The sequence below is a fragment of the Thyridium curvatum genome (assembly GCF_004353045.1).
Source record: "Thyridium curvatum strain D216 chromosome Unknown NODE_40_length_362384_cov_81.811220, whole genome shotgun sequence".
Classification (NCBI taxonomy): Eukaryota; Fungi; Ascomycota; class Sordariomycetes; order Thyridiales; family Thyridiaceae; genus Thyridium; species Thyridium curvatum.
Window position 1 is genome coordinate 165,237 of NW_022156795.1, and position 23,644 is coordinate 188,880.

The following is a 23,644-nucleotide window of genomic DNA, read 5'->3' on the forward strand; positions in this document are numbered from 1 at the left end:
TGGCGGATCAATGATCTTCTATGGGGAATGATAGGAAGGTGATTCCCCAATAAACCCCTCACTGGAATCGGCCCCAAATACCGAGTCGAATGGCATGCGGAGAACTTCGGTGACGAGTCCGACCTCGCGTTGAGTTAGTCTAAAGTCTTAATTAAGTACGGAGAGGTTGTGGGGTTGTGGGGAATAGTCTTGATTGAGGACCGATCTTTCATTGACAACCAACAATTATCGGCTGCCGTATCAGTCAGTGACTCGGAGAGACGTGCAAGACGAAGCCCCATCCTTACCGCAGCTATTCTTCCCCTCGCCGCGCTCTACGATTTGTAGTCAGAAAGTACCTACCATATTGGCAATACAATCTCGATTTACAAGTTTGACCGCCGCATCAGTCGGGCCAATCCGATGAGCAGAAGGCCGTGGCGCTGGGCAACTTGTCCGCGATTTACATTCATTACCTGTGGCAGAAGTTGGATGATCCTCGATTCTTGATCCCCATGACTTCTTCGGTAGCTTTTCCCGTCAGAATCATAGCAAGCGCATAGGTGCTCAAGGTAATGCTTACCAGGACGAGCCAAAAGCTGAGATAAGAGAGTCCGGAAACAGTCAATTCTTAGGTTGATTTTGGGAAGGGGCTGGGACGAAGGGCTTTATTTCCGGTTCCAATACTCATTTTGATGATTGGAATTCAGGAGAAGCAGATGCACAAACTCATTTATAAAAATGTATTTGGCTAATTTTTAGCATCAATAGAACCGCAGATGCAGATAGATGGGTCCATCAGATCATATTCCCTTGAACATAATGGAAAGACTGCCTGTCAAAGAAGCACCCGTGTATCGGAGAAATGCTGGCAACTTGTCATGATGTCAGTCTAGCCCAAGATCTAGGCAATTGGCTTGTCGTACCATTCCCTTAGCAGAGGCAAGTACGGCATCTTCCAGAGCAAGGATTGCACAAGCAGCAGCAAACAGCTCCTGCTTCAAGACCGAACTCTGCCTGCTCCGCCGGAGTGGCAGGCGAGAAAAGCGCTCTGGGGAGAGCAAACTTGGGAGGCTCGTCCAGGGCTGTGACCGCCACAGCAGCAGTGAAGAGGAAGGCGAGAGACAGCTTCATAGTGATGGAAGAGAAGGAGAATTCGATTCAGGCGCTTGCAGAGTATGAGACAATCGGTCGATATGATGAGGCAATCGTTGGCCAGACGGCAAAGTCACTAAGGGAAAGAATTGGCTTTAAATAGACTTCTGAAATCATCACCCTGTCACACACAACACTACCTGCGTGCGGATTAGACGTTCGGACTCTGCTTTGCGAGCTTGGCGCGGATGCAGGTGTTTAGACCAGCTTCCGCATTCGTATAAGTCGGTAGTAGACAAAGCTTGTATAAGATACTGAATTCGAATTTTGATGAGGCAAGCCAAGATATTGGTGCCCTAAGTCCTGCTCTGTGCCTCTTTCAAATGAGTTCCACCTGGCTCGAAAGGGTAGGTCGACGATGGATGTATGTGAAGGATCTCTGCCGTGTGTCCTTCCCCGCAGTTATTATGGAGGAGCATGCATTTAGGCATCTCTGGGAGGCATATAGGAGAGATGTCACACGGGGGTTGCAGGATCGAGATGCCCAATGTTGCTAGAGTGACATGGACTTGTCGCTAGTAGTGTGAGCAACCTGAAAGATAGCGTTCATCTGTTGCCAAAAGCGTCTGAGCGCTTTGACATCAAAGGCATATATCACTTCCCATTGGTCTCGCCTGTCCATCAATCACTGCCTGACTAGCGTTGAATGACATTGGATATGCCTACCCAACATGCAGTCGGCCCGCTATCGTTATTGAGCAGCATGCACAACATACACAGGAGGAATCATGAGGCTTATAAAAGCGATGAAGCATCCTCTAAAAATAAAAACTCCATCGTTGGGGAGTATGGAATTTGAAAATACCAGAGGGCAGGCTACAGCTAACAGGTGTCTATGATACCTAAATGGAGCGTGTAGCTCGCTGGATAAATCTAGATCGAGTAACATAGTATCTGCATTAATCTGGCCATCTTCGTTCCATACACTGCAATAAAATGAGTAGCATCCCAGGATCTCATATCTACCTTCCCCGATAGGTAGCATTTCGCCGAGATAGCGCTGACGACGCACGCTGTACGGCGGGTCAGCCGACATGCCTCATGTATCATCGTGGCGGCCGCCAAGCCCAGGGTCTCGAAGGAAATGAGAGGCAAACCCTCACAGAAGAAGACCCAGCGCCCCAGCAAAAGGCTTTGCGCAGTTCAAAAACAGAACCTCCACCATGTCACAGGAATTTGGCAGGATGAAGCGGCATGTTGAGAGAAAAGAGATGGACTACACCAAAATTGTACCCCTGAGAGAGTCTCAGTTATCAAGGATTTGAGGCGGCCAGCTTAAGATGAAGCCTCTGCTGTAAACTTGCCTCTCACGTTAAGACAGTGGTACAATTCCTCTGGAGGACTTGGGTCTATCTATCAAGGGGTCCAGGTTCCTATACTGCAACCTTTGTGGGTTTGTTGAATAGTATCTTCAAGGTTGAGCAACGCGGTAGACTTTTCCTATTAGGTCCTGGTAATTATCTCTCCACTTCAATATACGCAGTAAAGCTTTCAAAAACTAATACGAAAACTGACTTGTAAGCAAATTGTACACATCGTTTGCTGACTCGGTTCCAAAGGCCTCGTAGATCATGTTATCATTCATAATCGGCACGTCAGCGAACACATCCTGGGCAGGAAGTGCGACAGTGAGGGATTCCCATCCTGGCGAGTGGGCAAATGTCCTGCCAATGTCGTGGCCTGCTCCGGCCATTGGCTGCTGAATCAAAGGATCCGTACTGCTTCCTATTACGAAATCACCTCCGTGATAGTTGGCCGACACCTCGAGATGGTATTCCTCTCCGCTGGTCTTGCTTGCGGCCGAGGATGTGGTACTTGACATGACCGGCATCCTAGCGAGCATCTTCTCCAGCCCCTCCGCAATATGATGCAGGAGATGCCGATCAGAGGTGATGGAGCTCTTTAGCAAGATAATCATCCTCTTCAGAAGGTGGGACACATAGCCAATCTCTATGTTCAGCCCAATGATACGATTCCACTTTGTCGCCAGCTTCATCAAGAATACCGACGCAAATGCGATCATGGTGTGAACGTACAAGGGCGTGCCCACGAGTGCGCGCCGCAGGTCGGCTTCTTCCAACACAAAGGTCAAGATGCTCGCCGCAGCAGATATTGCCATGTTCGCAAACTCTTTACGTTCCGTCGAGAGTCGTCCATGGGATAAGCTGACACCCCTGACTGCCAGCGAGTTGAGCTGTAGTTTGGCAAAGTAGCTGTAGAGTATGATTCCTTTGGGTGGGAATGTGCCAATATATTTGTTACTGGCCTGGCGTGCGTGCCACTTCATCCGCCACTGGTCGATCTCTAGGTTGAAGTTCCGCAACTCGACAAAATCCTCCTCCGCGAGCATACCCATGCCCGCCCCATCTGCATGGGAAGAAAGCTTTCGCTCCGAGAAGCGGTCGTAGATACGGGTGAGGATCTGCATCAAGTTCACTTGAGAACATATCCTTTGATCGAGAGCATCGGCGAAGGGAGACGCTAGAAATGTCTCGTGCTCTCGAATTTGTTGCGACTCTGCGATCATAGGGGGTCGACCATAAGCAATGCTGAAGTGGTGGTCGCATACGTAAAGCATGTACCACAATCGCGCACGCAGGAAATGTTCTCGGTCACCTTCCAGGGCGCGGGCGAACGATTGGTGAATGTTTAGCTCTGCTGCAATCCGGATGGCATGGCCGGAGAGCTTCCAAGACACTTCAGACAACCAGAATGCAGCGATGCACAGCGCTCGGACATCGTCGATGGAATGATACCGTGAGAACATGGATGAAGAGATGAGCGTCAGAAATTCTTTGTAACATTTGTCGAACGTCTCCGCGCTTGTTGGTATGTGAAGTGCAGTGACGGTCAGAATTGTAGCCGTGAGTAATTCTGAAGACTTTCTAACAGACTCAAAACTTGGGTGTGTCTGCTCCAGTCCAACCCAGAGATAGTGATTGAGCGATGAGTGGAATCTAGAAGTATCAGAAAGGGAATATGAACATACATACGGACGTCAACTCACATCTTGTAGAGTTCTTCTGCTTCCATTTCGGATATGACTCCCCGTGAGATGAAGTCATCTAGCCCATCAACCATCTCTCGAGGTGGCCGGATCACCTTTGCTTTATTGCTGCGGATGTTTCGTAATCTCGTCACTTCGTACAGGCTTCCCATGGGTTCTTCGACGGTGACAGGACCATGGGTTGAGTCACCATTGTGCACGGGATCTAAAGAGTTTTCTCTCGTCATAGCCATGCGTGTATTGTCTTCTCGAGATGAGAGAGTTGTGGTCGCGGGACTCGTCGTGTTCTGTGGAGTCTCAATTCTTACACCATGGCGAGTGTTCAACCCTGGGGTCGTGCCATGTGGCGTGTAACCTTGCCTTACCAACAGCTCAATACTCTGCCTCATCTCCTGTATCTCGTGTTGCATTACATCCAGCTTTTTCCTGGTCCAAAACAGTAAGCTGGAGCTCTTTGGATTGGGTAGAAAAGGAGACACAACCTACTCGTAGGCCTCTTGAACATGTGGTAATTGTTCTGGGTCATCTCGTGAACCCTCAAAGGAAACTCCACGCTGGATCACGCAGATAATCTTGCGACGGAGGCAGTTGCGGCATTGATGATCGCCAGGCAACACCTCGCATTTCATCTTCTGTTTCTTGCATTCCGCGCCTTCGATGCGAGTCAGCACCCTGCCTCGTACTGAATTAGAGAGACATAATCACTTACAGGCTCGTGGCTTCCTCCCAGGGCCCGTCCTCCTGACTCCACCGGCTTGCAAGCGGCTCTTCGGGACATTAATATCCTTGGGGCTATGTTTGCTGCGAGAAGAGCTTCTGGAGATGACATCTCCAGCATCATGTCTGGCAACGTCGTCAGCCTCAACATCACCATCTGCAGCATCAAGATTGTGCTGCCGGGCATCGGCCGTAGGCGGGCTCTGTGTGGCTTCCATGTTCTATCTCCCAGTCAATTCAGCGACCTTACAAGAGGAGTCGACGCGGACGGAAATTCGGATATGGCACCCGATTTTGAGGCACACGAAGGTCCCGGGAAATGGGGTCAAAGGCCGAAATCCCGCCGCTTCGTCTCATCCGAATAGCGGGGAAAGGAAGGTAGTGCACCACTAGTGTTCATATGAGTCTGGGGCAAGCGGAGATCCTGTGGAGATTCAGACCAGGCCTCGTTGTGATAGCTTTATTTGTAAAGAGCTCTGCCACCAGTCGGGTCTTCCTGACTGTACACCCAGAACCGCAGAGCAAGTCAGTTGATCAGCCCAACCCGAGCCGGGAGATGTATCTTGGTGTTTTGCATTTTATGTTTGAAAGGCATCGGGATTCCAGAGTTAATTCAGCTATCTAGGTCAAACATGAGACGCATTCTAGCTGGTGGAATAGTTAGGATTACCGCCATAAAGCACTTTCAGACGTCATACCGCGCCTTGGCACCAGCATTAACACCTCCAAGTGGCCTACCGGCAGTAGGATGCTCATGGTGGATCTCGATTCCCTGGGCCTTGAGGCCTACTCCATCCTCCAGATTGTAGCCAGCACCCGCAATCTCATCTAGCTTTCTGTTGTCCTTACGCAAACTGATACTAAGGAAAAGTGAGCTTCCGATGGTTACTACAGTGAGTGCCAAATTCACAGACCACGCCGTCATGTACCGAGGTCCGTCTGAAGCCGGGTAAAGATAGGGGGTCCAGACGAGAGCCACATTGCCAATGGAGTTGTTCAAGGCGAGGGAGATAGCACGCTTTTTCTGCGGCCGGGCAGCGATGTTGGCCATCCATGCGTTAGAGATCTGAAAGCATCCGTAGGTCCCTGGAAGCATCAAGAACAATGCAAAGTAGCGAGCCGCAGTGTTGGTGGTAGACATGGTGATGATGATGCCGATGAGAGCCACGATGCTGGGGAAAATCATAGAGGGAGACCGTTTGCTGGTCCGGTCAGAGTACCACGTGTTGAAGAGACAGAAAGCTGCCGTGACAAGGTATGGAGGCGCTGTGAGGAGAAGAGTGTTGATGGTGCTGAATCCGAAGTTCTTGACCAGCGTGGGCAGGAAATTGGTTAGAGACGCAACGGCTTGAACACAAATCTGACCAATGATGCAAAGCCAGACACGGTAGTCCCTGGTGGCCATCTTCAGAGCATCAGTCACCTTGATCTCTTCCTCTTCCTCGCCAGCATCTTCAATGAGACGGACTACGCCGAGCGCCTTCTCCTCCTCGGACAGCCACTTTGTGGTTGCTGGCCAGTCGGGGAGAACGAATGCTGTGACCATCGCGAAGACGACCGTTGCGGCACCTTCGATGATGAAGAGCCACCTCCAGCTTGCAATTTTGTTGTTCTTAAAGGCAGCGGCGATTCCTGCAGCGAATAGACCACCGAAGGCCCCCGACAGCATGGCGGCGCAGAAGAAAATACCCAGTCGGAGCCCTAGTTCCTTTCGTGTGTACCATCCGGAGAACAAGAACGCGCATCCAGCAAAGAATGGAGCCTGTGTGTTGTGTTAGTTTGAGTTTGAAGTAGTGACTGCAGAGCATGGTTTGTCTTACTTCTGTGACGCCGAGGAAGAATCGGCAGGCTGCGAGACCCCCAAAGTTGTGAACAGCTCCCGAAGCGCCACTCACGACACCCCATGCAATCATGCAGGCTGCTAGATACCAACTTGGGCGTACCAGAGTGAGAATCATATTGCTGGGAACCTGCATCAAGATGTACCCGACGAAGGTGATACTCAACACCACGTTGTATTCGACACCCTGCAAGCCTAGATCCCCTTCTAATCCTTGGATGCGAGCCTGAGGGACGGCGCCACGGTCAATGTAGTTCATGATGTACATGATAATCTATGGAATCGAGCAGTCTGTGAGTCTGGTTGTGTCATTGGTGGATGATAGGGTGATGGGGAAGAACTTACGAGAATAGGGAGCAGTCGAAAGTCAACCTTCCTAAGGAACTTCTTCTCCTTGGCTGCTCGTTCTTCAGGTGTCCATGAAGAAACTATAGCAACATAGTCCACGGGAGTGGCATCCTGGGATGCGCCATGCTGTGTGACAGTCATCGCGAAGATCTGGATGCGAGACGGGTCGAGGAGGGAATTGAAGTGTCTGCAACAGACTGGTTGAGTTGATCTGAGGCTTGTCGGACGAGCAATCAAGAGAATTTGAAGATGCTCCACTGGGTTTACTGCATCATGTTAATCATCAAACTCTTATACACCCTTTTTCATGGCAGCCCTTCAGGAAGATCCGGTAAACCGGCTATCAGGATCCCGGGGCCCAGGCCGAAGTCTCTTGGGGTTTGGAAGACCCCCAAGACTTTCACAGAAGTGGAGTACTAGCCTAAGCGTAGTCGCCTACGTTTTGCGATAGTCATTTCCCGAATCCTTACTTTGGTATTCCGAGTCCGGGCCCCGCAAGACAGGCGGATTCCCTTGGCGAAACACCGGCTTTTCGCTTTTTGCTCCGATGGAGGCCGAGCAATACGCCAACAAGCCGGGTCACATACACGATGAGGAGTAAATACGGGTTCATCTTTCCATGTTCGAAAACGTATAAGGGAACTCAGCACTGGCCTCCAAAACCTAACATCCTCCACTGAATCAGTAGACCACCTTCCATCTTCACAGCTTCTTGCAGGTTCAGGACACCCTGGTCCCATTCTACTGCAATCGCTTCCATCCTCTCAACCGACGTGCTGATCCACCAACTACCATGACTAGTCTCTCTACCAAGCTCGCTGAGCTCGAAGCGGCAGGCAAGCCCATCCAGGTGGGCATCATCGGTGCTGGCAAGTTCGGCTCCATGTTCATCGCCCAATCACATAGGACAGTCGGCATGAGGTTAGCAGGCATAGCAGATCTATCTGCTGACCGCGCCCTTGCTTCTCTGAAGCGCACTGGCTTCCCCGAGGAGAAGTACGACGCCACGGCGTCGCTAACGATCGAGGAGGGCATCAAGGCAGGCAAGACCGCAATCACGACAGATTCTGCGAAGCTGATTGCGACCCCTGGTATTGACGTGATCCTCGAGGTTACTGGCAACCCCGCTGCTGGCGTCCGCCATGCTCTTCTGGTAAGCTCTACCAGATCTCAAGACTACCAGACAGGACTCAGCTGACTGTCAATATCCAGTGCTGCGAGCACAAGAAACACATCGTCATGATCAATGTAGAGGCAGATGTCCTAGCAGGACCCTTGTTGGCTCGGAAAGCTAACGAAGCCGGTATCATTTACTCCATGGCGTACGGTGACCAGCCTGCTCTAATCGCCGAGATGGTCGACTGGGCTAGAACGGCCGGGTTCGATGTGGTCTGCGCCGGCAAGGGCACCAAGCACCTGCCGCAGTACCACTACTCCACGCCAGACACGGTCTGGAACTACTATGGATTCACCAAGGAGCAGCTCGCCACGGGCGACTTCAACCCGCAGATGTTCAACTCCTTCCTGGACGGCACCAAGTCTGCGCTGGAGATGGCGGCTGTGTCAAATGGCTGCGACCTGTCTCCGCCCAGTGATGGTCTCCGCTTTCCCCCTTGCGGTGTCTGGGACCTGCCCGCCGTTCTCAAGCCCGAGTCAGAGGGCGGTCAGTGCGAGAAGAAGGGCACGGTCGAGGTTGTGTCTTGCATGGAGAAGGATGGACGCTGGGTCTTCAACGACCTGAGGTGGGGTGTGTACGTTGTCATCGAGGCCCCCGGCGAGTATCAGCGCGAATGCTTCAAGCAATACGGCTTAAAGACCGATCCATCTGGCCGCTACGCTGCGCAGTACAAACCCTATCACCTGATCGGTCTCGAGCTTGGTGTATCCATCGCAACTATCATGTGCCGTGGCGAGCCTACGGGTCAGACCAAGACCTGGGCAGGCGATGTCGTCGCCACGGCAAAGCGTGATCTGAAGGCCGGCGAAAAGCTGGACGGCGAGGGTGGTTTCATGGTCTACGGCAAATTGATGCCGGCAGAAGACTCCATTGCCATCGAGGGCCTTCCCATCGGCCTGGCACACGGCATCGTACTGAAACACGATGTCAAGAAGGATCAGCGGCTCAGCTGGGCTGATGTCGAGTACAGTGACAAGGCCCAGGCTGTAAGCGTACGAAAGGAGATGGAGGTCCTTTTCAGGAAAGAGTTCGTATCCAAGAAGGTCAATGGAGCCGATGGCGCAAACAGCACTCGTTAATTCGAGAATTAACCTGACCTGAGTCGGTGCAAGTCCGAGTCCATGCCAGATGACAACCAGTACACTTATTCCGACTCAGCTTATCAATCCGTGGGAGTGTTCCTGCGAGGGTGGGCATAGGCATGGTGAAGGGAAAGCAGTAATCATGGGTCATATCACATCAGAAACCTAATGCCGATGGGCATTTCAAGTACTGGAGTACATGTGAATCCGAAATCTCGCCTCCAATATTCTGTAGTCCTGCATCTTCCTGTGTTCCAAGGCCCTCTAGTCCATGTCCGCAAAGCCAACAGGACATAGCAATCCCTCGGTGAATCAAAGTGAATGATCCAACCAGCAGCTCATGAACGCCTGAATGAGGATATAGGCTTCTGTTCCTTTCCAGTGATATTATTCTCCGTATTGGAGTACATATCGTATTGTTGTCTTACTTTCTTTCGATTGTGATACCATTTTCGTTCCCAAGTGCTTTTCTCTATACCCTATACCCTTGAACATGACATTGTAAATAATTTTCGAGTTAAACAGTCTTAACGGCTTGAAAGCTACCTGGGCGGCTTTGTACCCGTTAATCCTGACAACTTAGAACTTCCAGATGAAAAAGGCGAGAACTCCGCCTATTGCAATCCATTGAGAACGCGACCACCTCATTACGGCTTGAAATGCAACGAAAGAGGCAACCAGATCGTAAAAGAGAGTGATTGCAAGCATTACAACGCATAGAAGACTGAAAAATGCCGACTCTTTAGAGACGGCGAAAACCTCTGCCCACTGCAACATGTTCAAAGCTCTTCTCCGTTCTTGCCTGCATCTAGCATAAAGCGAGGTGTCACAATTGACCAGGCAATCGTCACAGTAAAGTCCCCGAGCTGAAACAGGCGATATCTCGCTGATGACAGACAGAGCGTAAGTGCATACGCTCTGGAGGTAATACAGAATTGCCGAAAGAAAGGCGAGTAGTCTAGGCTGTGTTTGATCGGCATCCTTGCTGAGTTCGTTGATCCGTGTGGGTTGATATCCGGACTCGAGTACTCGACCATTCGCAGATCGGAGGATGAGAAGTGTTTCCTCGTCTGCCGAAGCAGTTACCGTGTCGTATCCCTTTTGTGCTATCCAGTGTAATCCTTGAATCACGGATGGTCGTGGATGGTGCGTCATGGAATAAGACTGAGCAATCTGTAATGCTGTTCTACCTGCGCCGTCTGCGTGATGAATCGCGATCCTGATCTTCAGCGTGGGATATTATCAGTTGAACACACTGCATCCGCCCAAGCTCAACAGCCAAGGTAAGCCATGTGTAGTTCTTTATTGTCTGGAAATGGTCTCTGTCCGTAGCGAACATTTCGTCAATCGTTGACAGCAAAGGCGGATTCCTGTCCAGTAAAGCCCTCAATACCCCAAACCGGTTGTAAGAAATAGCCCAGAAGATATAGCTTTGACATGGATATAGGTCATTGGAGCCATGGATCCTTGATGCAAGAAACAGTCTGCTGTTGATCAATATCTCTGGAGTGTTGGGTCGAATCTCTAGCGCTCTATAACATTCGAGAGTCGCAGTAAGTGGATCGGGAACATCGCAATCTCGAATTTGGCCTCCTTTAGTTTCCAATTGATCAACGAGCTTCGGGAAGAACGTTTTGAATGCCCTATCGTTCAATTTGGCCCACTTGCAAAGCCTTGGAATAGCTCTTGCAGTGCTCGCTCCAGCCTGAAGTAGCATATCAAAGACTTTCGGATCCGAATTCATCATGGCGGCGGTCGCCAAGTAGTTTTGGGGTCCGCCCCCTAGTTCCAGGTCTATACCAGCTTGCAGAAAAGGCGCAAGCATTTGTGGGGTGCCTTTGGCGGCCAGAGTCTGCATGAATATGCATTCTTCCTGTGAGTTTGCGGCTCGTACGTCGTTGATAATGTTGTCAAAGCAAAAATATGAGCATATCAAGGAGTCGAGAGAGCCAGGGGAGGTTGATCGGAACCGATGCACGTACGACAGCACAGCCTGGTGGAATGCTGGGTCTGTATGAAACAGTACTGCCATATACCAACGACATCTTCCTGAGATATCCTGCAGGGTCCAGAGTTGAGAGTGATGGAATAGACAATGGCTCAGTCCGTCGAATCCTAAGGGACCCTCCACGACGGCAGCAATGAGGGAACGACCAACGGGAGCGTCTGGCCACCCCAGCATGTCCAAATGGCCTGATGAGCACCAGGTAGTTAACAAAGAAGCATCGCACTCAAGGAGTGTCTGTAGATAAGAGTTTGCCAGCTGAGGGAGCTTTTGTGGTCGGTCGTAACTCCAAGACGAATTCATCTCCAAGAACAAAGCGACTACGCTCTCTGGTCTGTGAAAGGTGGTCTCAATATGCAAATCAGAGTTAACGGAGAACTGCACATAAACATACGACATTGTGACTCTTTGGCTTGCCATGAACGCAAGTATCTCAAGATGTTTTAATATAAAGTGACTGCAAGGTGTTATGTGCGGAAGGAAGTTTAAAAGTGCCTAGCTAGACGTTCAACATAGGAAATGGCTAAGGTTTAAGAGCTGGGATGGCTTACATCAAGGAGACTGAGTGGTTCATTTGTTGCGAAGTCCATAACCATGTCTGTTGGCCGAGCTTTGTTTTCCTTAAAGACTTGTATCAGTTTCGACGTATCCAAGCAGTGAAGTGCTTCTAGAAGCTCAGGGTTCTGGTTGACAACCATTGGCCGTAGACTGAGCATCGGTTCTAGTCGAGAAATGGCTGGTTGGCTGGCTAGGTGTATTTTGGCTAGTAAAGCTGTTTGCGACAACCAAAACGGAGCCAGGAAGGATATCCTCAGTTTTGTGTATTGTCTCCTCTGGGCTACAGAGTGTTCTCCTGGCAACTCTACTGTGGATAGCTGGTAAGAGAAACGGCCGAAACCGAAGTCGAATGCCCTCTTCTTCTGAAACTCCTCAACCGCAGCAAATGTCGAGAGTTTGCCATGTCTAGCTGTATAATTGTCTAGATAGTCAGGCATACCAAGTGTCCGAGAAAGATGACCCGAAGACTCAAAGAGTCTCCTCTGGTTGAACACCAGCTCGAACAGTGCTTTCGTCTGATCAAGTACTTGAGCTGTATCTTGACGTAGAGAATCGATCTTATCACTAAACTTGCCATATTAGAAGGTGAGCTTCGACGGCCAGACACCATGACTAACCCATATATGAGAGCCTGTACCATCCCCAAGTATCCAATGTGTGTCGCGATCCTGCCATGGAAGTCGGCAATTGTACTTTCGGCAAGGACTTGGCGGGCTTGTGCCTTGAATCTTTTCGCAGTCAGCGGACCTGGTTCGGTTGCCAGTTTTTCAACAATTTGTTGAAGCTCCAGTAAGTCCTTTTTCAGTTGTTCGACGAAGCTTTCGCATAGGGTACGCAGGGTTGGAGGATGGCCCGTGGCGTCCTGCTCGCAGAGTCGAGGCTGGATGGCTTCCATCAAAGAACGGAGATTCTGCAGATCATGCTGTAACTGTATGATCTTGCTCGATGCCTGCTTGAGTCTGTTCTGTAGTTGAACAAGCTTCTTCGAGATATGAATTGTGGCATCTATCAGCGTAATCAGGCTGGCGGTGAGACCAGTAAAGGCCAGGACGGCAGAAAGCGGATCCATCTGGCTCCTGAATGTCAAGAAATAATATCGTATGCTTGTGTGGGTTATTAAAGCAGCGAGCTTTAAGTTTAGACACTCTGCGAAGATCTAAGTGGCAAGGAGCGCGATGAAGAAAGAGCTCATGGAGAGCTCATGCAAGATAGTTAACATCAAGGGACATTGGAAAATCTGCCTTGCCGGTCTTCTTGAGCCATTCTGCTGAACCTATCTGCTGTCGTGGCATTGAACCAGCCAATAGGTAGGACTCAGGCCCTGGTGCCATTCTCCCCATTGGTCACTACATGCAGGGACATGCATCAAGCTCCCAAGTAGGGTGAACGTGGTCTGTGAAAGATAGAGGTAGGAGAGTAAGCCAATGATGTATCTTGCCCTGTTGTGCAGAAATGCGAAGGTCTTGTGATGCTCCATGCTCGACCATCTGGATGATTTTTAAGATTGCGACAGCTCAGTGGCAAGCCAGAGTCTAGCAATTCGTGAATTGACATTCTCGATTTGTCTCCTCTGACGAGTAGCATGGCCACTCGATTTTATCTCAAAGAGCATCCCCCAGGAGAGAAAACCAATGCTGGCGATGATTTCCCGGATGCCGAGAATATCTGGTCTGATCTGCAGCTCGCGTCGGCGGAGGGCAACATAGAGCGGGTTGTAGACCTGTTGTCGCGAGGTCACGACCCGAATGAACCACCAGTCGGATGGTATGGCAAGACAGCGCTTCAAGCGGCATCGTCGGCTGGCCACTTGGCCATTGTCGAGCACTTGCTAGCTGCCGGTGCGACCGTTGATGCGCCTGGCGGCAACAATGGTGGCCGAACTGCCCTAGCCCTGGCTGCAGAGAGTGGTCATCTAGGCATCGTTCTGCGGTTGATCGCCAACGGTGCGCAAGTGAATCGTCCTCCCCATCGATACATGGGCCGGACTGCCTTGCAGGGAGCTGCACAAGGGGGCCACATGGCTGTGGTTGAAGCTCTTCTGGAACGAGGTGCGGACATCAACGCGCCTCCTGCCCACAACAGCGGCAGGACAGCTTTGCAAGCCGCTGTTGAAGGCCAGCATATGGAGGTGACACGATTCCTTTTATCCAAGGGGGCTCTGGTCAACACGCCGTTGATGAAGTACAAGGGGTTGACGGCACTGCAGGCGGCCTCACTGAACGGAAACAGCCAAATAGTTGGCATTCTGCTGGAGGTTGGAGCTGACGTCAATGCTGCTGGGAGTTATTACAACGGCTACACGGCTTTGTATGCAGCCTCGGAGTCTGGTCATCTCGATATCGTGAAGACACTCCTGGCTGCTGGCGCGAATGCGAATCAACCTGCTGGGAACAAACATTGGACGCCGCTTCAGATTGCTTACTCAAGAGGACATACAGAGATCACGGAGTATTTGAAAGAGAATGGATAGACTCGAGAGAATATTAACATTTTGGCAAGGCATAGTCTCGATGCACATATTGTGCATTTGTGTGCGAACTTGGGCTGTTTACAGATTTAGTTCAGTGAGGTTTTCAGGTGTCCTCTCCAGTCATTCACACCATTTGGAGGTTGGCCCAGGCCACTCTAAGCAGTAACAATAGCGCTAATATTCCCACAGTCCACTAAAGAATCAGTACCGGTTTTCTAAACCCAAGATTGTCTGCGTCTCATTCTCCCCATCAGAATTCTATCAAGGGTTTGTGCGTGAAAAGCACATTCCAACACCAAACTGCTCCGCGTCAGCGTCAGCGTCAACACCAATGAAAGAAGCATCACCAATATGTCTCTCAGGCGGTCAATTAGACCAAGGCGTGCCCCAGCACGCGATCAGGGTATCGAGTTTGTAGTGTCAGACCTGCCGCAGCCTGGCGACGAAGACTCTGAAGATGCAGATTTTGAGGCTCCAAACGAAGCCGCGAAAGATCAAGACGATGAGGCAGGGGCTGCCTATGAGGGTTCTGGTAACCCTGATGATGACGCTCAGAAATCCAAGCCGTCTCGGGGGTCGCGCAAGCCGAAAACGGTCCCCAAAGCACCAGCAAAGCCTCCACGGCGGAAGAAGCGACTCGCAGCCACCCGCCCAGAAAACTTTCATACCATCCCTCCATATCCTATCGATGTGCGGGGGACCCGTATCTACGCCGGCCACCTGAAGCGCTGGGATAGGTTCAGGGTGCTCATCGATATCATGTACGGCCCTTCGATTCAAGGCATCGACCTCATGAACGCGATGCGCAACCGCTGGCTCAATCATCCGATCTTGCCCGCCAAGTCCAATGTAAGCGAAGGCGGTGTTCTGCCTTCGCCGTGGCTCCCAAATGGGTTTGAATCAGAGCAGGAAGCCAGGCTTCGCACTTGGTTTGAGAGGTATAGGTCAACGGGCCCTGGCGTGCAGACCTCAAGATCGCTCTCGTCGCAAGAAGCAGTCCACTATGTGCCACAGTCGCAACAGGGACTGGCTGTGTTCTCTGGACCGGCCGCTGCTCAGGAGGAGTTCCATCTTGCTCAAGGCAAAGGGCCTGTTTCCCTCGGTTCTTCTGGCATATCGTTGGGCCAATCAGATTCGCCAGGTGAGCATCCGGAGGTCTGGATGTTCGACATCGGCGGGCTGGTCATTTCCATGGAATGGGCTCCTTTGTCCGGACACACTGAACAACTCCTTGCTTTCGCCGTGATCCCCCACGCCGATCAAGCTGAGTCGAGTGGCCCTCGAAACATCCCCAAGGAGAAGAAGAAAAAAACAGCTGGAAGCATCCAGTTCTGGAAGGTCAAGTTCGAGCAAGACGCGGAAGGTGTCGCGCGCCTCGCACGACAGCCTCCAGAGTTCAGCCTCGCATTGTGTTTCGACTGGGGACGGCCTCGGCGTCTAGCGTGGTGTCCTATTGTCCTTCACTCCAGTTCTCTACATGGTCTTCTTGCAACCCTACACACGGATGGTAAAGTGAGGATTATTGAAGTGCCAAAGGTTGAGTCAGCTCGTTCTGGTAATGAACCTCTCAATCTGTATGATCTCCGAATTCAGTCCTATTCACTAACACAGATCTACATCCAGACTATCTCGAATCCCCAATTGCAACAATCGGAATCACTGACGAATACAATGTCGACGCCACCTGCATGAGCTGGTGTGGTGTCAATCGCATTGTCCTCGGTCACAGCGACGGCAGCATCAGTCTCTGGTCTATCCAGCCCACCATGATGCTCAACAGACTTCCTGTGCATCACAACACCATTCTGGACATTGCTTCCGCTTACCCGTCAAAGCCCTATATGATCTCCTCTAACCCTGTCGGCGGCAATTGCAAGATTATCGACCTCTCGCGTCCCAGCAGCGAACAGTCGTACATCACTGTGGCTATCACTCATTTCCAAACACACTTGCATACATGGAGCGACCATCTTCAGGGCTTCATTGCTGCATATCCTTCGGGTAACCCGGGGAACACGGCGCTAGCGTGCCTCCACGCAAGGTACTATCCGTCTCCCCGGACCGTCTTCACAGGCTACTCGCAACCGATCTGCTGTTCTATCGGCGCCAGTCACCCATACTTGCTCGTGGGTCATCCGGATGGATCCTTGTGGTCAAGCAATGCCATCCGGAAACTCCTCTACGATAGGGGCGAGCCAGTCTCCAAGGTGAAGCTCTTTGAGCACGAATTCAGTCCTGTACCACCTGGGACGGTGCAGGAGCCTGGGATCAATGGTGTCCGGGGGGCTGTTCGATTCCTTCAAGGATTCGAGCCGGAAGCCAATGAACACCCCCGCGCGGAGCGTATGCGCCAGATGATGAAGAACAAGCGCGCAAAGGAGACAAAACAGAAGAAGAAGCGGGCCAAGGGTGACGAGGACGAAGACGAAGACGAAGACTTGGATGATCTTGCGGCGGAGGAGGACGAGGGTCTGCAGGAAAAGACGCCGCGCAAAGCAGCGGAGGAACCTGACAAGAAGACGATCGCCGACCGATCCAAATACGTCATCCACGAGCCGTTGACGCGCGTCACGGATGTCTGCTGGAATCCGAACCTCGAATTTGGCTGGTGGGCCGCGGCCGCGATGGGGTCTGGCATCGTCCGGATCATGGATCTGGGAGTGGACACATGAGAGCCGAAACTGGATCTGTGCTTTGGTTCCGGCTCCGCCGTGTCGGCGATCTGCTCCGCAGTACCTACGGTTTGAAAGAGCTCTCGATAGGTCAGACCAAGTCGGTCTGATCAGATCGAACACCAGTCATACCGGTGTAGTGTCGTCTAGCTACATCTGAGGCTCGGCATTATATCTGTGAACATCGATTCATCCGGCCATGCCGTCCGCGCACTTACAGCCTACCATCAGATCGATGGTGCTTGCCAAGAGACAGTATTCATCTGACGGTGAGGGAGCGTGTGCTTGAGGTCAAGCGTGAAAGTCACGGAACGAGAAGGTCATGAGATGGTGGTCTGGAAAATCGACTTTGGCTCTCGTCATGTATTCTATTCAGTCGCCTAATTCAACACTTGGCCCCCATAGAGCTGTGATGGTAATCGAAGGCTTTGGCCTGGCCATACAGATGCGCAGCCGCAGCAAGGAGGACAAAGATGTGGAAGATCTGGTGCGAGCTGCCCCAGATATCGAATCGGCCTGGTGCGAGCTTTTCTGGCCACCGGATCTGAGGGACAATTAGCCATCAATTCTCTCGTGTAGAAGAATCACATCAAGAGAGTACTCACAGCATAGATGAAGGCTCCCAGAATATAAAGTGCCCCTTGAAGCAATACCCAACCCAGACCCATCCTCCTGTGCAGGACTTCGAAGCTTTCCACGAGGAGAGCTTGAACCACAGGTACCACCCCTGAGGTCCCTAAGGCTACAAACATCATTGCCCGGTAAGGCCGCCACTCGGGTGTTCTGAAGTGCTCAAACCAAGAGACGACAAGACATCCCGCACCGAGGGTACAGATCTATTCATCAGGTCAGCCACCTCCGCAAGTGATCAGCAGAGCCAAGGTGTCAACGAACCATGTAGAGATACAATGTCATCAGGGCCGGGTGGCAGAAGAACCCGTAGTACAACGTCGGGACATAGCTGCCCACGATCAGGAAGACGATGCCGGAGTAGTCGAGCTTGTTCCCCCACTTGGCCACGTCGGGCGAGTGGTTGGAGATGGCGTGGTACGTGGCGCTCATGCCCAGGCACAGGAACGCGCCGGCGAAGAAGCAGCTGAAGACGAGGACGTCGGCCCCCGACGCCGACTCGTACCGCGGCGCGACGAGGCCGTGCAGCAGGGCGCCTCCGACGGTGAAGGCGACGGCGCCGAGCAGGTGGGACCATATGTTGACCGTCTCGTTGTGGATGGAGGCCACGCTGGCGAGGGAGGCGCGGTAGCTGTTGCTCGTCGGGCGGTAGCCGCCGCGGATGTAGGCATTGTCGCGGCGCCAGTCCTCCAGCTCGTCCCAGACGAGGAGGAGGGCTCGCTCGACCTTGGCCTCGACCTCCTTGGCCGCGCCGACGAGCGTCTCCACCGCCGCAGCGGCGTTCGACTGTCGCCGCTGGCGCAGGCCTTGGCCGCTGGCACCGTGCTGGTCAGACATGGCGGTTGCGCTAAGTTGGTTGCGTCTCATACACGGGAGATATAATAGTTGTTGTAGAGTTGTTTCAGAGATACCTTACGATATGGATGTGGTTCGGTTGCTAGCCTTTGCAAGTCGAGGAAACCAGCCAAGTCAACAACAGCGAGTCCAGTCACTAACTAGATAACATCTCGTCCTTTAATACAAAACGTCTCACGCTTGCTTGCGTTTCGGTGGAGTCCTTCGCGATTTGCCCAACGATTAATATTTTCAAAATCGCCCTCGTCCAACACCTTGGTCTGCCGATTTTGTTGAGTGCACATGCTAAGCGCGCAGGCGTTCCGAGGCAGTGGAGTTTAGCGGGCCGCTGTGGATGCTGTCATCCGATGGCATATCAGACGGGGGCTTCGCCAGTAACGCTTCTCTTCTGGATCACAATGGCATGCTATCAACAGAAGATCCGATCAACTTCGGTCTATGGCAGTCTCTAAAGCATGTGAAGGTATAAGCGTGCAAGAGACATTCAGAAGTTCGTCTCAGTGCCGCTTCCTCCACATATCGGCCCTCCTCCAGTAACCCGTGAAGCCCGACGGCTCTTATATTGACGTGGGCACATCTACCGAGTCTTCCTTAGGAAGCCCCCCCGAGTACTCTGGGGTATGTGTTTATTCGTGGTCTATCATGCAGTGCGTGCTACCGGATCCCCGCGCCATACACCAAGACCATACGTGTCACTCTGTGTGTGGCATTTGATCGGATAGGATGGGTAATCGCCGTGCTCCTCCAGCTCCCAAATCGAGGACGCCGTTTATTTCTTGCCGCTCTTCTTGATGCCTTGCGCGCCGGTGTTCAGGGGGCCTTTTCCTCCAGCCTTGGAGGCCATCTCCTTGCGTGCCTTCTCATCTGTTGGAGGGAACGACGTCAGTACAAGAGTAGGTGCTCATAAAGGCGCGCACTGGGGCATACCGGCTTTCTTCCGCTCGAGGAAGGCCTTGTCATCGTCATCAAGCTCCTTCTTGTCCTTCTTGGCGGCCTTGAGAGGCTTGACCTTGCCACCTGCGAAAAGTGCGTGTCAGCCTGCGTGTGTTATTGGAGGCGGAGAGGGAGGGGCATTGGACAACTAACCTTCACGGTTTTGACCACCCATATTGCCAAAAGTCTGAGAATGGGAATTCTTTTGCTCTTTGTGTCCTTTGGCGCAAGCGAAGGTTTCTTGCAGAACTTGCGATCAAGATCAAGGGCGGCGCGTGAGAAGAATTTCCAGCAGGAAGAAAGATAAAGGGTCCAGGCTGATTTGCCCCGCCATTCAAAGGCCAGGGCTGTGGATACTGCCAAATGCGCCCTCCAATTAAAACTGTAGGCGGTGAGTGTCGCTCTGCTAGCCTTCCAAAGATTGCTAGCGCCAGGCAGATCTTCCGAACTTGACGCCTCGTGTCTGGTCTGGTGGGACCATTGTTCACTCAACCAGACCTCGCGTCATCCTGAAGCCTTTCCCTTTGCTAGATTTGTCTTCCATGACTTTGATTCTATCATCGGCACCGAAAACCATCGCAACAGATTATCCTCTTCTCATCCCACAGTCAGATACTCCGCTCAGACACCCAACAACCGACGTGTACCGAGTTCCGCTCTGTCGTTGTTTTACAAACCTGGGCTATGTCCTGAGCGCCGCGCAAGTTTGAGAGGATTGATCCGGTTGGCCTCTGCTCTTCCTAGACACCCTCCCCTTGCATTCAAGGCTGACACGGCATCTTCACACGGCCTTTCAAGTCAGGGATCTTCCTTGAGAAGCTAGCTACCATTGTTAGAAGCGGAGGGTTGGATCAGAATTGTGCTTCCATAGCTATGGCTTCTCCGACCAGCTCTGATGAAGGGGAGATCATCGAGAATGGTCGCGGGGACTTGAAGGCAACTACACTGCCAGATTTTGAAGGAAACGGTGTTGACCGTCGCGACAGAAACCGAGCTAGAACCCCCCGATCACCAGACTCGCACGATTCGCGCTCTCACCGAAGCCCTCGCCGAGACCTCTCGCCGAGAGGCTACAAACGCTCCCGCGATGATCCCGACTCTCGCCACCGTGGTGGCAGGGGGTTCGACGGTCGACAGTTCCGGGTGCATTATGAGGACTCATCGCGAGGGGACTCACGCCGGGCTCGGCCCTACGATGATCAAGATCGCCCCCCATCGAGAGGCGTCTCTGGTCGCTACGACGATCTAGATCGATCTACGTCCTATGGCGCAAATCGCCATCGTGACCATCGGTCTCAGCGCCCAAATGACACGGATCGTGACCGTGACCGCTACCCACAAAAGCGCCATCGAACTCGAAGCCGGTCCCCATACGCAGCAGACAGCCGCAACGGTGGACGACGGGATCGCGAGAGACGAGACTTTGACCGTTTCGACAGGCGTCCAAACGAGGAGCACCCTCGCCCCACCCAGTACAGTGCCCGTCACGAAAGCAACACACGAGATGGTCACTCGTCCAAGCGGACTGCGGTGACTAACATGGGCCTTAATGATGTTGCTAGGTCCAAAGGAGATGTTGCAGCTAAAGCGAAACCCGCAGCTCCGTCTCAAAAGCCACAAGAGTCAGTGTTGTCCGACCTCAATGCCATACCGCCCGTCCTAACCTCAAGCCTTAGGTCTTCGGCCGAGCACGCTTCACAACAGCCAGAGTTCGAACCTCAGCAGGATTGGGAAGAGGATAGACCCATCGATGTTGACGCCGAGATAGAGCGGCGTCGGCGCCGGCGGGAAGAGATCCTGAGAAAGTCTCGTGCTTCAACCCCCGTGCCTCATCTTTCGCTCCAAGGTGATAATGCGGCGGTATCGACACCTGGCGGATCAACTCAGGTCGGAACACCTGCAAGAAGCGAGGTCGATACGCCACGTTCTGGTATGTCTTTCATCCAAACGACTCAGCAAGCTCGCGCTCACCAAGATTTAGGCGGAACACCAGGCATGTCGCCTGTAGCAAACCAGACTGCTCCTTCTCCTGAACCTATCGATCTAGCTAATGACCAGGATCTGATCAATGTTCACGGACACGAGGAGAACGGAGCAGATGCTGATGACGACGGCCCCTCGGCCGCCAACTACGACCCAACTGCCGACATGCAGGAGGATGAACGCCGAGACGAGAGGCGGCAAACAGGTGTGGGTCTTCACGGCCAGGAACGCCGTGGTTCAATCATAGCAAGCGACGCCGACAAGCCAACTGAGGAGCAGCCACCTGTTTCGGAATCCAAGGATGAAGATGACGGTGATGACTTCGACATGTTCGCCGATGATTTTGACGAGTCGAAATACGCCGCGCCGAAAGCTACTACTCAGGCCAATGGCGATCTGGATAAGCAGGGTCTCCCGGCCCAGATTGCCCAAGGCAATGCCGGTGGAATTCTGGAAGGTGATGATAAGGATGGTTACTACAAGATTCGACCTGGCGAGATCCTCGATGGCCGCTATCAGATCCAGACAACGCTCGGAAAGGGTATGTTCTCTGGCGTTGCCCGCGCTGTCGACGTCACCACAAAGAACCTCGTCGCCATCAAAATGATGCGCAACAACGACGCTCTCAGAAAAGGTGGTTTCACTGAGATTGCCATCCTTGAGAAACTCAATGAAGCGGATCCCGAGAACAAAAGGCACATTGTCAAATTCGAACGCTGGTTCGAGTACAAGGGTCATCTCTGCATGGCTTTCGAGAACCTGTCGTTGAACTTGAGGGAGGTGCTGAAGAAGTTTGGCAACAATGTCGGAATCAATCTCAAGGGCGTGAGGGTCTACGCTTACCAGATCTTTGTTGCTCTGGCACACATGCGTAAATGCAGCATCGTCCACGCTGATCTGAAGCCCGACAACATTCTCGTAAGTCATTCACGCCCATCTGGTCGTCCCTCGTCGATGCTAACAAGCGAACAGGTCAACGAAGCCCGAAACGTTCTCAAGATTTGTGATCTAGGTACGGCCATCGATCGATCCGATGCTGCGACGGCGCACAACGAGATCACCCCGTATCTCGTTAGTCGATTTTACCGAGCGCCCGAGATTATTCTGGGCATGTCCTACGACTACGCAGTCGATATGTGGTCTATCGGATGCACACTGTACGAGCTGTACACCGGCAAGATCCTTTTCACAGGTGATAGCAACAACCAGATGCTCCGGGCCATCATGGAGATACGGGGTAAAATCAGTGCCAAGATGTACCGGCGCGGCCAGCTATGGCATTTACACTTCGATGATCTCGGCAACTTCGTTAGCCAAGAGCGAGACAAGGTCCTCGGCAAGGTACGTGAAAGCTCTGCTTATCTATCACCTGTAACCCACAATGTTTCAACGTCTCTGCATTACCAGCGGCCCACCTTCGAGTGTTGGAGGTTTGGGCTGCTTTTTATAGAATCACTGCGGCTGGTAAGCGCGCGGCGTGGTGCCGTCCCGCCCCTCCCCCAGTCCATGCATCCCGCAGATTCATCCGGAACTGCGGCCTGGTGATGCGACCAGTCAATCTTCTTGCGTTTGCGATTGTTTCATCTCGATTCTTTTTTTTTTCTCGAGATAAAGATATTCCTAGTCCGAGACTTATTGCTAACAACTATTTTTATTGTAGCCTGTCATGAAGATCTTGCCCCTTGTCAAGCCGACCCGGGATCTTCGTACGCGTCTGTTGGCCGCGTCGAGCGGAATGAGTGAGATGGAGCTGAAGGAGCTCAACCTGTTTCATGACCTGCTGCAGGCCTGCCTCACCCTTAACCCCGAAAAGAGGATCACTCCGATGGATGCTCTCAAGCATCCCTTCTTCACCTCTCGCATGCATTAGTCGAGGGAAAGCGAGCAGCTATTTATGGTAGTGCAGATCAGAATCCGAGGGATTAGTGGTCACATTGTGACCCATGATTACATGCATAATAAGCGTTGTGGGGGCGAAACGGCGTTTGCGAACTATAGTTCATCATGTAGGAGTTAGGGTTTGAAGACTTGAAACGGGCAACAGATGTTGGCCTCGTCAAGAATAGAAGAATGTGGTTAGATACATCCGGTATCATTCGTGGTACTACGCCAGACAGACATGAAGATGATTTGAGGTTAACCCAGTGCATACACCCCTGGGGTTGCGTGCTTCGCTGCATCCCAAAACAATCAGATCATGGTGATGATATTTCTCTTTTTGGTGAGCTGGAAA

At 52.1% G+C, this 23,644-nt stretch overlaps 6 protein-coding genes across 6 annotated transcripts; 3 read left to right on the forward strand and 3 right to left on the reverse strand.

Moving 5' to 3' along the window:
- Positions 1-2,632: 2,632 nt before the first annotated feature.
- Positions 2,633-7,187, reverse strand: E0L32_006855 (uncharacterized protein; the record flags this gene model as incomplete). Its single annotated transcript, XM_031141533.1, has 7 exons — positions 2,633-4,091; positions 4,142-4,567; positions 4,628-4,793; positions 4,851-5,079; positions 5,550-6,620; positions 6,679-6,972; positions 7,044-7,187. 7 exons carry the CDS (start codon positions 7,185-7,187, stop codon positions 2,633-2,635), a joined length of 3,789 nt encoding a protein of 1,262 aa, XP_030994154.1.
- Positions 7,188-7,839: 652 nt separating this feature from the next.
- E0L32_006856 (uncharacterized protein) lies at positions 7,840-9,302 on the forward strand (the record flags this gene model as incomplete). The annotated part of the gene is made up of 2 exons (XM_031141535.1): positions 7,840-8,199; positions 8,259-9,302. The coding sequence occupies 2 exons, from the start codon at positions 7,840-7,842 to the stop codon at positions 9,300-9,302; spliced, it is 1,404 nt and encodes a 467-aa protein (XP_030994155.1).
- Positions 9,303-13,450: 4,148 nt separating this feature from the next.
- Positions 13,451-17,010, forward strand: E0L32_006857 (uncharacterized protein; the record flags this gene model as incomplete). The annotated part of the gene is made up of 4 exons (XM_031141536.1): positions 13,451-14,316; positions 14,528-14,605; positions 14,653-15,893; positions 15,950-17,010. 4 exons carry the CDS (start codon positions 13,451-13,453, stop codon positions 17,008-17,010), a joined length of 3,246 nt encoding a protein of 1,081 aa, XP_030994156.1.
- Positions 17,011-17,395: 385 nt separating this feature from the next.
- E0L32_006858 (uncharacterized protein) lies at positions 17,396-18,477 on the reverse strand (the record flags this gene model as incomplete). Its single annotated transcript, XM_031141537.1, has 3 exons — positions 17,396-17,554; positions 17,616-17,846; positions 17,905-18,477. The coding sequence occupies 3 exons, from the start codon at positions 18,475-18,477 to the stop codon at positions 17,396-17,398; spliced, it is 963 nt and encodes a 320-aa protein (XP_030994157.1).
- Positions 18,478-19,264: 787 nt separating this feature from the next.
- On the reverse strand, positions 19,265-19,603 carry E0L32_006859 (uncharacterized protein; the record flags this gene model as incomplete). The annotated part of the gene is made up of 3 exons (XM_031141538.1): positions 19,265-19,359; positions 19,423-19,512; positions 19,582-19,603. The coding sequence occupies 3 exons, from the start codon at positions 19,601-19,603 to the stop codon at positions 19,265-19,267; spliced, it is 207 nt and encodes a 68-aa protein (XP_030994158.1).
- A 698-nt stretch (positions 19,604-20,301) lies between these two features.
- E0L32_006860 (uncharacterized protein) lies at positions 20,302-23,281 on the forward strand (the record flags this gene model as incomplete). Its single annotated transcript, XM_031141539.1, has 3 exons — positions 20,302-22,329; positions 22,384-22,752; positions 23,072-23,281. The coding sequence occupies 3 exons, from the start codon at positions 20,302-20,304 to the stop codon at positions 23,279-23,281; spliced, it is 2,607 nt and encodes an 868-aa protein (XP_030994159.1).
- Positions 23,282-23,644: the final 363 nt, after the last annotated feature.